This window comes from Salmo salar, chromosome 04 (assembly GCF_965601325.2).
Source record: "Salmo salar chromosome 04, fSalSal1, whole genome shotgun sequence".
NCBI lineage: Eukaryota > Metazoa > Chordata > Actinopteri > Salmoniformes > Salmonidae > Salmo > Salmo salar.
This window is the reverse complement of record NC_138294.1, coordinates 85,726,041-85,742,270: the sequence shown is the minus strand read 5'-3', so window position 1 is coordinate 85,742,270 and position 16,230 is coordinate 85,726,041. Positions and strand designations below refer to the sequence as shown.

At 42.7% G+C, this 16,230-nt stretch overlaps 1 protein-coding gene across 7 annotated transcripts in view; it reads right to left on the bottom strand.

Moving 5' to 3' along the window:
• Nucleotides 1-15,838, bottom strand: part of ankhd1 (ankyrin repeat and KH domain containing 1) — a 46,846-nt gene extending 31,008 nt beyond the window's left edge. For all 7 annotated transcript variants that reach the window (XM_014198150.3, XM_014198153.3, XM_014198155.3 and 4 more), the window contains exon 1: nt 15,407-15,838. In XM_014198150.3, coding sequence (XP_014053625.2) covers nt 15,407-15,682 — 276 coding nt within the window. In that variant the 5' untranslated portion in view covers nt 15,683-15,838. The remainder of the gene's footprint in view (nt 1-15,406) is intronic.
• Nucleotides 15,839-16,230: the final 392 nt, after the last annotated feature.

Genomic DNA, 16,230 nt, shown 5'->3' with positions numbered 1-16,230 from the left:
TCTCAGCCAGTCAATCAAGAATCAGCATCATTTTTATGGATATAGAGTGCCTTGCAAAAGTATTCATCCCCCTTGCCGTTCTTGATATTTTGTTGCATTAAAACCAATAATTTAAATAGATTTGGATTTCATGTAATGGACATACACAAAATAGTCCAAATTGGTGAAGTGAAATGAAAAAAATAAAAAAACTTGTTTCAAAAAAATTCAACTAAAAAATACGGAAAAGTGGTACGCGAATATGTATTCACCATATGAAGCCCCTAAATGAGATCTGGTGCAACCAATTACCTTCAGAAGTTACATAATTAGTTAAATAAAGTCTACATGTGTGCAATCGAAGTGTCATATGATCTCAGTATATATACAGTTGAGGTCGGAAGTTTACATGCACTTAGGTTGGAGTCATTAAAACTCGTTTTTCAACCACTCCACAAATTTCTTGTTAACAAACTATAGTTTTGGCAGGTCGGTTAGAACATCTACTTTGTGCATGACAGAAGTAATTTTTCTAACAATTGTTTACAGACAGATTTTTTCACTATCTCAATTCCAGTGGGTCAGAAGTTTACATACACTAAGTTGACTGTGCGTTTAAACAGCTTGGAAAATTCCAGAAAATGATGTCATGGCTTTAGAAGCTTCTGATAGGCTAATTGACATCATTTGAGTCAATTGGAGGTGTACCTGTGGGATGTATTTCAAGGCCTACCTTCAAACTCAGTGCCTCTTTGCTTGACATTATGGTAAAAACAAAATAAAATCAGCCAAGACCTCAGAAAAATAATTGTAGACCTCCACAAGTCTGTTTCATCCTTGGGAGCAATTTCCAAACGCCTGAAGGTACCACGTTCATCTGTATAAACAATAGTACGCAAGTATAAACAAGGCACACTTAACCAGCATGGCTACCACAGCGATACGCCATCCCATCTGGTTTGCACTTAGTGCGACTATCATTTGTTTTTCAACAGGACAATGACTCAAACACACCTCCAGGCTATGTAAGGGCTATTTGACCAAGAAGGAGAGCGCTGCATCAGATGACCTGGCCTCAACCCAATTGACATGGTTAAATGGTGAATTGGACCGCAGAGTATCCCTCCGATGTCAACAACTACAGACCAGTATCCCTTCTTTCTTTTCTCTCCAAAACTCTTGAACGTGCCGTCCTTGGCCAGCTCTCCTGCTATCTCTCTCAGAATGACCTTCTTGATCCTAATCAGTCAGGTTTCAAGACTGGGCATTCAACTGAGACTGCTCTTCTGTGTCACGGAGGCTCTCCGCACTGCTAAAGCTAACTCTCTCTCCTCTGCTCTCATCCTTCTAGACCTATCTGCTGCCTTTGATACTGTGAACCATCAGATCCTCCTCTCCACCCTCTCCGAGTTGGGCATCTCCGGCGCGGCCCACGCTTGGATTGCGTCCTACCTGACAGGTCGCTCCTACCAGGTGGCGTGGCGAGAATCTGTCTCCGCACCATGCGCTCTCACCACTGGTGTCCCCCAGGGCTCTGTTCTAGGCCCTCTCCTATTCTCGCTATACACCAAGTCACTTGGCTCTGTCATATCCTCACATGGTCTCTCCTATCATTGCTATGCAGACGACACACAATTAATCTTCTCCTTTCCCCCTTCTGATAACCAGGCGGCGAATCGCATCTCTGCATGTCTGTCAGAATCTCAAATATAAAATATATTTTGATTTGTTTAACGCTTTTTTGGTTACTACATGATTCCATATGTAGTATTTTATATTTTTGATGTCTTCTATTATTCTACAATGTAGAAAATAGTAAAAATACAGAAAAACCCTTGGAGGTGCCCAAACTTTTGACTGGTACTGTATACAAAGAAATATCAATCGAAAACAGTTGAAAAAAAACACAGTGCAGATAGTTTCCAGTCTTTCCAGCTTCAGTTTGAAGTTAGTGTGTTAGCTGTGTTGTTGGCTAGCTCCTCTGAAGAAGTGTCCTGATGAGAGCACATTTTCTATGCCAGGTGAAACCGCACATCATTGTTATTGATATACCGTAAATTCTGGACTATAAGCCGCAACTTTTTTCCCAGCTTTGAACCTCGCGGCTTAAACAATGACGCGGCTAATATATGGATTTTTCCCGCTTTCACATTTTTTTCTCTCCAAAAAAACACATTCTGTGACGTGCTCAGTTCTTTGGCGGCATGAAGCTTTCATTAGACCAATGAAATTGCCGAACGGGTTAACCTGTTAGGGCTAGGGGGCAGTATTTACACGGCCGGATAAAAAAAACGTACCCGATTTAATCTGGTTACTACTCCTGCCCAGTAACTAGAATATGCATATAATTATTGGCTTTGGATAGAAAACACCCTAAAGTTTCTAAAACTGTTTGAATGGTGTCTGTGAGTATAACAGAACTCATATGGCAGGCAAAAACCTGAGAAGATTTCATGCAGGAAGTGGCCTGTCTGACAAGGTGTCGTTCTTCTTGTCTCTGTTTATTGAAGAGTCAGGATCTTAGCTGTAACGTGACACTTCCTACGGCTCCCATAGGCTCTCAGAGCCCGGGAAAAAGCTGAACGATATCGAGGCAGCCTCTGGCTGAAACACATTATCGCCTTTGCCAAGTGGCCGATCAGAGGACAAAGGACTTAGGCGCGTGCCCGAGTCGACCTAGTGATATATTTTCTTTCGGCTGTTTACCTAATTGCAGATTCCCGGTCAGAATATTATCGCTTTTTTACGAGAAAAATTGCATAAAAATTGATTTTAAACAGCGGTTGACATGCTTCGAAGTACGGTAATGAAATATTTAGAAATCTTTTGTCACGAAATGCGCCGTGCGCGTGACCCTTATTTACCATTCGGATAGTGTCTTGAACGCACGAACAAAACGCCGCTGTTGCAACATAACTATGGATTATTTTGGACCAAACCAACATTTGTTATTGAAGTAGAAGTCCTGGGAGTGCATTCTGACGAAGAACAGGAAAGGTAATCAAACTTTTCTAATAGTAAATCGGAGTTTGGTGAAGGCTAAACTTGCTGGGTGTCTAAATAGCTAGCCCTGTGATGCCGGGCTATCTACTTAGAATATTGCAAAATGTGCTTTCACCGAAAAGCTATTTTAAAATCGGACATATCGAGTGCATAGAGTTCTGTATCTATAATTCTTAAAATAATTGTTATGCTTTTTGTGAACGTTTATCGTGAGTAATTTAGTAAATTGTTAGTTAATTCGCCAGAAGCTTGCTAGTTCTGAACGTCACATGCTAATGTAAAAAGCTGGTTTTTGATATAAATATGAACTTGATTGAACAAAACATGCATGTATTGTATAACATAATGTCCTAGGTGTGTCATCTGATGAAGATCAAAGGTTAGTGCTGCATTTAGCTGTCTTCTGGATTTTTGTGACATTATATGCTAGCTTGAAAAATGGGTGTCTGATTATTTCTGGCTGGGTACTCTGCTGACATAATCTAATGTTTTGCTTTCGTTGTAAAGCCTTTTTGAAATCGGACAGTGTGGTTAGATTAACGAGAGTCTTGTCTTTAAATAGCTGTAAAATAGTCATATGTTTGAGAAATTGAAGTAATAGCATTTCTAAGGTATTTGAAAATCGCGCCACAGGATTCAACTGGCTGTTACATAGGTGGGACGATTTGGTGCCACCTGCCCTAGAGAGGTTAAGGTCAAACAACTTTTTTGTTTACTGTTTAGATTAAATCGAGCGCTCTCAAACTTCCCATCATTCTGATTACGGTAGTCATTTTGTCACCCTCATCATGGCAAAGACACGGAGAAATGCATATGATGCAGCTTTCAAGTTGAAGGCGATTGATCTGGCTGTTGGAAAAGGAAATAGAGCTGCTGCACGGGAGCTTGGTCTTAATGAGTCGATAAGACGTTGGAAACAGCAGCGTGAGGAATTGACTCAGTGCAAAAAGACAACTAAAGCTTACAGCTAATCTTTTATTTTTTGTTACAAGCCGTGTTTCGTTAAAGCCTATTTATTTTTGTTACAAGCCGTGTTTCGTTAAAGCCTGTGTAAAGTTAATTTGTTTCAATGTACCGGTAGGCACCTACGGCTTATAGACATGTGCGGCTTATTTATGTTCAAAATAATATTTTTTTTAAATTCTGTGGGTGCGGCTTATATTCAGGTGCGCTTAATAGTCCGGAAATTACGGTATCCAAATAAAATGTCATTAGAAAACAGCTTAAACAAATGCAGATACTAGGCTGTTATTCTGTCTGCACTGTTTGACGTGACTGTAAGTTAGCCGTTGTTGGCTAGCTAGCAAGCAAAGGATAAGAACGTTGCCAGCCAGTATGGCAATAGAAAATTTAGAACGAACGACGGTTGCAACCGAACCAATAAAATGAATGACCAGCCGGCTTGGGTAGCAACCCTGTGTGTGTCGGGACTATCTTGTGGAAGGATGAAACAGCATGAATAAATTCATAAAAATAATGTTAATAAAAATATGTAAATCATTATTTGAATATGTTGGTAACCCATAGTATAAAAGTGATAGTCCAGAAGTTACCACCAGCTAAAGCTATGATGTTGAAATGCCTATTTACTATCCATGTGAAAGCTATGATCCCTTCTTGATGTCACTTGTTAAATTCACTTCAAATCAGTGTAGACGAGAAAGGTTAAATAAGGATATTTAAGCCTTGAGACCATTGAGACTTGGATTGTGTATGTGTGCCATTTAGAGGCTGAATGGGAAAGACTAAAGATAAGTGCCTTTGAACAGGGTATGGTAGCAGGTGAACAAGTTTGTGTCAAGAATTGCAACGCTGCTGGGTTTTTCACACAACAGTTTGTGTGTATGAAGAATGATTTGACTTGTCCACCACCCAAAAGACATCCAGAAAACTTGACAACGGTGGGAAGCATTGGACTCAACGAGGGACAGCATTCCTGTGGAACGCTTTCAACACCATGTAGAGTCCATGGCAACGAATTGAGGCTGTTCTGAGGGCAAAAGGGAGGGGTGTAACACAATAGTAGGTAGGTGTTCCTAATGTTTTGTACACAGGTAAAACAATGATTTTTTTTTGGTGCATATTCTGACAGAGGCATGGGCAGGACCATTTTGTGACGACACATTCAGGTATAGCCTAGTAATTGGCACGAGGGCACCAGTGACAAAGTTTTTAAAAAATCCCTAAGCTCCATCCCCTCTAGCATGTTGCCTGGAGACGGAGCTGAACAGTGCTTAGGCCCTGAGCCTTGGTTGAATTACATTAAGCGCCAAGATGAGCTGATCAGCACGTTTCCTCTTCTCTCTCTCTCTCTGTAACCTCCATATACCTGCCTTAAGGGCCGCAAACGGAGCTACTTCCTGCACTGGACAGGACACCGAGCAGGGTGCCTCTGTCCAACCATGCGAGGGTCTACAGGGCAGAAGCGCACCAGAGTGTGCCAATACATTCCAGCCATCACCTTCGGTCACCATCCAGGGACAGAGCGGTGTGTTGGATCACGGGAATAGCATTAGACTGAAAGCCGTTCATGAAGCAAAAACTGTTTACTAACACGGACGTACCCAACCGTACAATATTCTACAAGGTTCTTTACAGACTGGATGACTAACAACTCTATAGCTGCCCGATATGAGCAAGCGTCACCGGCGCAAATGGAACCCGGGGCTCTGCCAAAAGAACTGACCCGATGACCTGAACTGAGTCGGAGGAGGGTGTGGTCAGCAACTCCATTTTTCTTTCAGAGGAGAAAAGAAGAAAAAAACGACTGCGGTGAATGTAATTGAAACCATACCCGGAGTATTTCTCTGTGCCGAGGGTGCGGAATGGCTGGAAATGTTGTGCTCTGTGCTCCAGCTGAGGGGAGCGTCTGTCGTCTCAGGGGTGTGTCTTTTACCCCTACCTACAGTGCATTCGGAAAGTATTCAGACCCCTTGACTTTTTCCCCCAATTTTGTTAAGTTACAGCCTTATTCTAAAATGGATAAATTCATTCTTCCCCCCATCGAATCTACACACAACACAGCATAAAGAGAAAGGTATTAAATGTATCAAATGTATTAAAAATAAAACTGAAATTACATTGACATAAGTATACACATTTACATGTATATTCTTCAATGTAGCCACCCTTGATAACAGCTTAGCCCAGTTGGCATTCTCTCAACCAGCTTCATGAGGAATGCTTTTCCAACAGTCTTGAAGGAGTTCCCACATATACTGAGCACTTGTTAGCTGCTTTTCCTTCACTCTGCGGTCCAACTCATCCCAAACCATCTCAATTGGGTTGAGGTCGGGTGATTGTGGAAGCCAGGTCATCTGATGCAGCACTCTCCTTCTTGGTCAAATAGCCCTTACACAGCCTGGAGGTGTGTTGGGTCATTGACCTGTTGAAAAACAAAATGATAGTCCCACTAAGTGCAAACCAAATGGGATGGCGTATTGCTGCAGAATGCTGTGGTAGCCATGCTGGTTAAGTGTACCTTGAATTCTAAATAAATCACAGACAGTGTCACCAGCAAAGCACCCCCACACCACTTCCTCCATGCTTCACAGTGGGAACCACACATGTGGAGATCATCCGTTCACCTACTCTGCGTCTCACAAAGACACGGCGGTTGGAAACAAAAATCTCAAATTTGGACTCATCAGACCAAAGGACAGATTTCCACCGGTCTAATATCCATTGCTCATGTTTCTTAGCCCAAGCAAGTCTCTTATTCTTATGTGTCCTTTAGTAGTGGTTTCTTTGGAGCAATTTGACCATGAAGGCCTGATTTCACGCAGTATCCTCTGAACAGTATGTTGAGATGTGTCCATTACTTGAACTCTGTGAAGCATTTATTTGGGCTACAATCTGAGGTGCAGTTAACTAATGAACTTATCCTCTGCAGCAAAGATAACTCTGGGTCTTCCTTTCCTGTGGTGGTCCTCATGAGAGCCAGTTTCATCATAGCGCTTGATGGTTTTTGAGACCTCACTTGAAGAAACTTTAAAAGTTCTTGACATTTTCCAGTGACTGAGCTTCATGTCTTAAAGTAATGGACTATCATTTCTCTGATTATTTGAGCTGTTCTTGCCATAATATGGACTTGGTCTTTTACGAAATAGGGCCATCTTCTGTATACCATCCCTGCCTTGTCACAACACAACTGATTGGCTCAAACGCATTAAGGTGGAAAGAAATTCCACAAACTTTTAACAAGGCACACCTGTTATTTGAAATGCTTTCCAGGTGACTACCTCATGAAGCTGGTTGAGAGAATGCCATGAGTGTGAAAAGCTGTTAAGGCAAAGGGTGGCTACTTTGAAGAATCTGAAATATTATTTTGATTTGTTACACACTTTTTTGCTTACTAGCCGATTTACCCCACCAATACATTTTTTTTTTAAACTCTGTACTTTGTTGAAGCACCTTTTGCAGCGATTACAACCTCGAGTCGTCTTGGGTATGACGCTACAAGCTTGACAACTGTATTTGGGGTGTTTCTCCCATTCTTCTCTGTAGATCCGCTCAAGCTTTGTCAGGTTGGATGGGGAGTGTTGCTGCACAGCTATTTTTCAGGTCTCTCCAGAGATGTTCGATCGGGTTCAAGTCCGGGTTCTTGCTGGACCACTCAAGGACATTCAGAGACTTGTCCAGAAGCCACTCCTGTGTTGTCTTGGCTGTGTGCTGAGGGTTGTTGTCCTGTTGGAAGGTGAACCTTCTCCCCAGTCGGAGGTCCTGAGTGCTCTAAAGCAGGTTTTTAATCAAGGATCTCTGTACTTTGCTAAGTTCATCTTTCTCTCGATCCTGACCAGTCTCCCAGTCCCTGCCACTGAAAAAGATCCCCACAGCATAATGCTGCAACAGCCATGCTTCACCGTAGGGATGGTGCCAGGTTTCCTCCAGACGTGAAGTTTGGCATTCAGGCCAAAGAGTTCAATCTTGGTTTCATCAGACCAGAGAATCTTGTATCTCATGGTCAGAGTCATTTAGGTGCCTTTTGGCAAACGCCAAGCGGGCTGTCATGTGCCTTTTACTGAGAAGTGGCTTCCGTCTGGCCACTCTACCATAAAGGCCTGATTGGAGAGTGCAGCAGAGATGGCTGTCCTTCTGGAACATTCTGCCATCTCCACAGAGGAACTCTGAAGCTCTGTCCAGAGTGACCATCAGGTTCTTGGTCATCTCCCTGACCAAGGCCCTTCTTCCCCGATTGCTCAGATTGGCTGGGTGGCCAGCTCTAGGAAGAGCCTTCGTGGTTCCAAACATCTTCCATTTAAGAATGATGGAGGCCACTGTGTTCTTGGGGACCTTCAATGCTGCAGAAATATTTTGGTACACTTCCCAGATCTGTGCCGACACAATCCTGTCTTAGAGCTCTAAGGACAATTCTTTCGACCTCATGGCTTGGTTTTTGCTCTGACATGCACTGTCAACTGTGGGACCTTATATAAACAGTTGTGTGCTTTTCCAAATCATGTCCAATCAATTGAATTTGCCACAGGTGGACTCCAATCAAGTTGTAGAAACATCTCAAGGATGATCAATGGAAATAGGATGCACCTGACCTCAATTTCGAATCTCATAGCAAAGGGTCTGAATACTTATGTAAATAAAAGTATTCGTTTTTTATTTTTATTACATTTGCAAACATGTGAAAACCTGTTTTTGCTTTGTCATTATGGGGTATTGTGTGTAGATTGATTATTAAAAAAAATATTCCATCCATTTTAGAATAAGGCTGTAACGTAACAAAATATGGAAAAAGGGGTCTGAATACTTTCCGAACGCAATGTATGCATGTACATATCTACCTCAATTACCTCGTACCCCTGCATATATCAATGTATCAATGTATGCATGTACATATCTACCTCAATTACCTCGTACCCCTGCATATATCAATGTATCAATGTATGCATGTACATATCTACCTCAATTACCTCGTACCCCTGCATATATCAATGTATCAATGTATGCATGTACATATCTACCTCAATTACCTCGTACCCCTGCATATATCAATGTATCAATGTATGCATGTACATATCTACCTCAATTACCTCGTACCCCTGCATATATCAATGTATCAATGTATGCATGTACATATCTACCTCAATTACCTCGTACCCCTGCATATATCAATGTATCAATGTATGCATGTACATATCTACCTCAATTACCTCGTACCCCTGCATATATCAATGTATCAATGTATGCATGTACATATCTACCTCAATTACCTCGTACCCCTGCATATATCAATGTATCAATGTATGCATGTACATATCTACCTCAATTACCTCGTACCCCTGCATATATCAATGTATCAATGTATGCATGTACATATCTACCTCAATTACCTCGTACCCCTGCATATATCAATGTATCAATGTATGCATGTACATATCTACCTCAATTACCTCGTACCCCTGCATATATCAATGTATCAATGTATGCATGTACATATCTACCTCAATTACCTCGTACCCCTGCATATATCAATGTTATTTTACCCGTTATTGACTGTATTTATTCCTCATGTCACCATTTCTATTTTTTTTAAATATATATATATCTTTACCTCTGCATTGTTGGAAAATGACTTGTAAATATGCATTTCACTGTTAGTCTAGACCTGTTGTTTCCGAAGCATGTGACAAATACAATTTTATTTGTGTGTACGTCTCAGGGTGTGTCTGACCAAGAGGCCACATAAACAAGTAACTGATTACCTCATCCACGCATCTGTCTACGTACTTGTGTGAGACAGACCCTGATGCAGGGCGGGACGGAGAAAGAGATGGAGCCTGTAAATTATCTTACATTACACTTAGGAGGGCAATGCTGGTGAGGGCGGAAACTAAATCATAGAATGCTTTATTAAAACAGATCATGTAAAGATTATTAATAATTGTCACGAAACATGACATCATTGCTCCCTACAAACTAGCTAGTTTCTTTGGTCAAATCCCACTTCTGCCAAAATGTCCTGCACTTCTGAGACCTCCTCTCAGCTGGAGCACAATGAGGAAAATAAAATGACATTCCACCACTAAACTGACTTTTCATTCCTAATCTTGTTAGCTAAGGTTGTTAGTGAGAATATATTCTTAAATATTGTAACTAACGGCAGTCAAGCATCTATCATCATGTCACCAGAATAAGATCCTCAATATTTATTGGAAAGGAGCACCAAGCTCATCACTGTGTACTTTGACGATCCTGTGAAGTTCATCATTAGCCTATAAAACTGCATGGTTTCCCCAAGTCGTAGTGACAGAACCACACACCACATTATCGTGTGACTCCAAGTTTATTTTGATATGATAGTTATTATATAAAACATTTGCGCATGAGGGCGTTTCAACCGCCATTCCTCGCATAATTTTACTGACACAAATACATCCCACCATGTGAAACGAACAGCATTTATAAAATTATACCGAAACTTCCTGTTGTTTCCATCACAGCGGCAGTGATTTTCTCTCTCCATACCGTATGACTTTACTCGCAGAAAAAAAGTGGATAGAAACGTGGTTACTTGCACACAATCATGCTATTTGGTACATTATTTTGCTCTACAATTACCCGGTACTTACTTATGCCATCTAATCTGTGACTTGCCCCCATGTGAACCTCACAACGAAGAAAAGATAAACTAGTACAGTACACTGTGACAAGACTTTACCTGCAAGTCAAAGTCCACAAAAACACACACATAAATAACAATGAGGGGAAGACTTACGGCAGCAATAACTTCTGTTGTACATGGCACCGGTAATTAAGTATCTCCTGTCCAATAGTTGACCCCTGACCCTCAGCCACACACTCACAGTACTGAGCTGCTACAGTATTTAAACCTTCAATGGAAATATGTGTGCCTAATAGATTCACAGGGAATTAAAGACTAAAACATCCTGTGGTCAAGGGGCCTTGAATAATCTCAGTCAATCTGCCGTTACTCTCCAACACAAACAGGGAAGGAAGCCCTCAGTGGCACTGTATCATGAGCGTTTTCTTACTATTAATTATTTTGACATAGAAATCTGTATGGGTTGGGTTACTAATAAGGTGTCATGTTGTCTATAGTGCATTTGACCTAAAATCATTATCAAATCACTAACCTAATTCATGCAACATGCCGTAGTGCAAGAGAATGTGATCACCGGTATTAAAGTATAAAACAAAACTCCCAGCACATGGCCAGCTGTGAGATAAGCCAGAATTTGCATAACCCACTACATCTGTGTGTAAAACCATCACAAGCAGTCCCTCTTGGACATTGGAACATTTTAACTGTACAACCTAAATGTTGTACAGCTTTGTACTTACAAAACATGCTGTGGTAAAATCTACAGATCAATACCAATGTCAAGTTGGGTCAATCGCCATCTCTGAAAGAGGAAGTGACAGTTGGATCATTGTGGAGTGGACCCCCACACCTCTGGCTCACCAGCCTGGCTTTCACCAAGTCTCATTCACATGACTACAGCAATCATGGCTGATTCTCCCCACATGGCAGTCATTTAGCAGACGCACTTATCCAGAGCGACTTACAAGAGAAATTAGGGTTAAGTGCCTTGCTCACAGACATATTTTTCCACATAGTCGGCTCGGGGATTCGAACCAGCAACCATTCTGTTACTGGGCCAACGCTTCTAACCGCTAGGCTACCTGCTGCCGACAACACCCTGACCAACTTTACAACAACCACCAGGAGCTGTGCATGTTACACATACTCTTCCTGTTGTTCTGTTGAGAATATTCTGGAATGAACGTCACATCTCAAAAGCATAGCACACATACATTCTGAGTTGTGTGAAACCCTATAAGCAACTGTACTGTATGAATGCATTCTTTTGAATAAAAATGTTTTTATTAGGGGCAGGACGATAGCAGTATCGCGATACTCGTTAGTATCGTAGCAATGAAACAAAACAATACGGATATAACTACTTTAGGAAAACAGCTCTAATGTTGATTCACATTTATTTTCCAAGCTATAGCAACCAATATTTCACATGCAGCAGGTTTTTAAAGGACCTAAGAGTTTGGGCTGCTTTGTGTTTTCATTTCTGCCATTGGAAAAAAGTATTGCATTGTCACAGCCCTAATAAACAGCTTGTGTGGTAGCCAGGGTCTTTAAATGGCTGCCTGATCTAAGAATGCAGACTAATAGTGAGTCTACCTGGGGCAGTGCTAGTAACTATACCCCGCTGACCCCTCTATTACACCCCTAAATTCAAACCAAAATACCAACAACCCAAGGGGAGGAAGTGGCACCCGTTATGAGCTATGCAAGGCAACAGAAACCCTTGTCCTGCAGACAGAAAGGGGAGGAAGTGGCACCCGTTATGAGCTATGCAAGGCAACAGAAACCCTTGTCCTGCAGACAGAAAGGGGAGGAAGTGGCACCCGTTATGAGCTATGCAAGGCAACAGAAACCCTTGTCCTGCAGACAGAAAGGGGAGGAAGTGGCACCCGTTATGAGCTATGCAAGGCAACAGAAACCCTTGTCCTGCAGACAGAAAGGGGAGGAAGTGGCACCCGTTATGAGCTATGCAAGGCAACAGAAACCCTTGTCCTGCAGACAGAAAGGGGAGGAAGTGGCACCCGTTATGAGCTATGCAAGGCAACAGAAACCCTTGTCCTGCAGACAGAAAGGGGAGGAAGTGGCACCCGTTATGAGCTATGCAAGGCAACAGAAACCCTTGTCCTGCAGACAGAAAGGGGAGGAAGTGGCACCCGTTATGAGCTATGCAAGGCAACAGAAACCCTTGTCCTGCAGACAGAAAGGGGAGGAAGTGGCACCCGTTATGAGCTATGCAAGGCAACAGAAACCCTTGTCCTGCAGACAGAAAGGGGAGGAAGTGGCACCCGTTATGAGCTATGCAAGGCAACAGAAACCCTTGTCCTGCAGACAGAAAGGGGAGGAAGTGGCACCCGTTATGAGCTATGCAAGGCAACAGAAACCCTTGTCCTGCAGACAGAAAGGGGAGGAAGTGGCACCCGTTATGAGCTATGCAAGGCAACAGAAACCCTTGTCCTGCAGACAGAAAGGGGAGGAAGTGGCACCCGTTATGAGCTATGCAAGGCAACAGAAACCCTTGTCCTGCAGACAGAAAGGGGAGGAAGTGGCACCCGTTATGAGCTATGCAAGGCAACAGAAACCCTTGTCCTGCAGACAGAAAGGGGAGGAAGTGGCACCCGTTATGAGCTATGCAAGGCAACAGAAACCCTTGTCCTGCAGACAGAAAGGGGAGGAAGTGGCACCCGTTATGAGCTATGCAAGGCAACAGAAACCCTTGTCCTGCAGACAGAAAGGGGAGGAAGTGGCACCCGTTATGAGCTATGCAAGGCAACAGAAACCCTTGTCCTGCAGACAGAAAGGGGAGGAAGTGGCACCCGTTATGAGCTATGCAAGGCAACAGAAACCCTTGTCCTGCAGACAGAAAGGGGAGGAAGTGGCACCCGTTATGAGCTATGCAAGGCAACAGAAACCCTTGTCCTGCAGACAGAAAGGGGAGGAAGTGGCACCCGTTATGAGCTATGCAAGGCAACAGAAACCCTTGTCCTGCAGACAGAAAGGGGAGGAAGTGGCACCCGTTATGAGCTATGCAAGGCAACAGAAACCCTTGTCCTGCAGACAGAAAGGGGAGGAAGTGGCACCCGTTATGAGCTATGCAAGGCAACAGAAACCCTTGTCCTGCAGACAGAAAGGGGAGGAAGTGGCACCCGTTATGAGCTATGCAAGGCAACAGAAACCCTTGTCCTGCAGACAGAAAGGGGAGGAAGTGGCACCCGTTATGAGCTATGCAAGGCAACAGAAACCCTTGTCCTGCAGACAGAAAGGGGAGGAAGTGGCACCCGTTATGAGCTATGCAAGGCAACAGAAACCCTTGTCCTGCAGACAGAAAGGGGAGGAAGTGGCACCCGTTATGAGCTATGCAAGGCAACAGAAACCCTTGTCCTGCAGACAGAAAGGGGAGGAAGTGGCACCCGTTATGAGCTATGCAAGGCAACAGAAACCCTTGTCCTGCAGACAGAAAGGGGAGGAATCATACACAGCTCTGGGAAACAGCAACCTCTGTCTGAGTGTGTGTGTGTTTGTTTTTTTATGTGTGTTGCGATGATGTGTGTGCCTACACTGTTCTGACACCACCTATTTTCATAGGTGCCGTCAATTAAATCATTAGGATCCCTTTCATTAACAGCTGAATGAAAAATGTATTTCTCAAATATTTCTGTGACCAAAAGTCGACTAACTTAAATACCAAATAGAGGAAAAAGAAAATGAGAAAATGTGGTAAAAATATATCTTTTAATTTCCTTGAGGCGAGTGTGAGAACACAGAGGAACCAGGTGGTAGAGGCACATTGTCCTATTCCAACACTCTCTTCAAACTGGTCAGGCACTCCTTCGGTCTGAGAGCAGCCATTTACAAAGTGTACAGATAAGACTCTGGCATAGTGCAAAGGGGAAAATAAGTGTATACAAATAAAATATTCTGGCAATTTATTTTTGCTCATCACATGAACAGGTAGGTGGTACCCATTCCAATGTGAATCAAAGTGTGAGTGTGTCTTGCCTGAACATTACATAATTCTACATATGAGATTAGTAATTTTAGAATAGGTAGAGGAAAGAACAAGCTCACTCTGAAATGTCACGTTTGATTTGATCACTGGGGCATTTCTAAACCCTTGTTGAATTATGTTACATCACCACTCCAGTAAGTATCTTGACTGACAGCTCGGGATCATGCTTCTCAACAAACATCACATATCAGGCCGTGTTGTGTTTGGAAAGTGTGCCATCAACCCTGGCGAAGTAATAAAGAAATTCATAAAAAAACTGCATGTCAAGTTAAGAGGACTTGTAACTAATTAGCTTGCTATTCAAAGTTTAGGGCGAATGTGCCTAGACAGCTGGCTAGTTAAGCAACCTTAGAGCCAAATAGACAACTGGAGTGACAATGAATAAGTGAATGCATGATTGAATGCCAGTTATCATATGACACTATTACCATGTGTCTTCACCTTGTTACCTGTTCAAAACAACTGACCAGTTTGTCCTATAACAGGCTAACAAACGTGTGGTTAACACTAACTAGCTTGCTACACTTACTACCTAGCTAAATTTCACTAGCAAGCTAACTTTAGCAGTTGATGGCGCCGTGTGTGCTACCGCTACGTCAGGCCTAAATCGAAGCCCTCCGCCAAAATACTGCTCATAATATGACACATTAGAGGACATGTTACTAGCTTGTTAGCCACACGACTCTACAAACTACAAGACATTTGACTGATGATATTTTAGTTGATATAAGAAAGTAATGAGGGTTCATGATATCGTCGAAAGAGACGGGATTAGGCAACGTTAACTAACATGAATCTTGTCCGGTTTCGCTGGGTTAGTTTAGCTAACATGAGTTGCTTACCTCAGATACCTCATCATCGTCGCTGGCAGATCCAGGGCCGGAGGAAAGCACTGCGGCCGCTGCGAGTTGGAAATCAAGCCGGTCAGCTGCAGGCCCACCAGCCTCGCCAAACAAGGGGACTTTCTTTCCACCAACACCAATCCCTAAACCCCCGAGTCCGGCTCCTGGTGTGGCTCCAACCCCCATTCCTACGGCAGGGGAGCGCGGAGTCACAGAGTCAATCTCGTCTCCGAAGCCGTCCGTCAGCATTGCTGTCCCGGCTACTGCATCCTGCATACTTTCCTTAGTATTTTGTATTCTAATAGATGCAATATTGTCTTAAACTTTCTTTGAGGTTGTTAGTAATTATGTTTATACTTCAGAAAAATCCTGAAGCGAGAAGAGCGTCTCTTTCCTCCAAGCCATTAACTTTCTAACAACCGAACTACTTCGCTATAGTTCGCTCTTAGCCCGCCTCTATTCAGAATCCATGCACATAATTGGTCAGGAAAATACAATACCAACATATGATTGGCTAGAAAATACGTTTCTCAGAGGAAAGCACGCGACGTCAAGGTCGGTTTACGAGAACAAATTGAAACTGAATATTTGGAAGATGATTGGACACTTGCACGTCTGTCACAAAAAGTGCCACCTCCGTAATACGCCTATCCTTGCAAATATTAATAATGTATTGCAGCGTTATCAAATGTAGAAATCCTTAATTGATACAATACGACACCCCGCTTCCGTTTTGGTTCAAAGCTGAGGGATCAAATCGAATTGTATTTATCACATACACGTGTTCAGCGGATATTGCGGGTGTAGCGAGAAAAGCTTGTGTT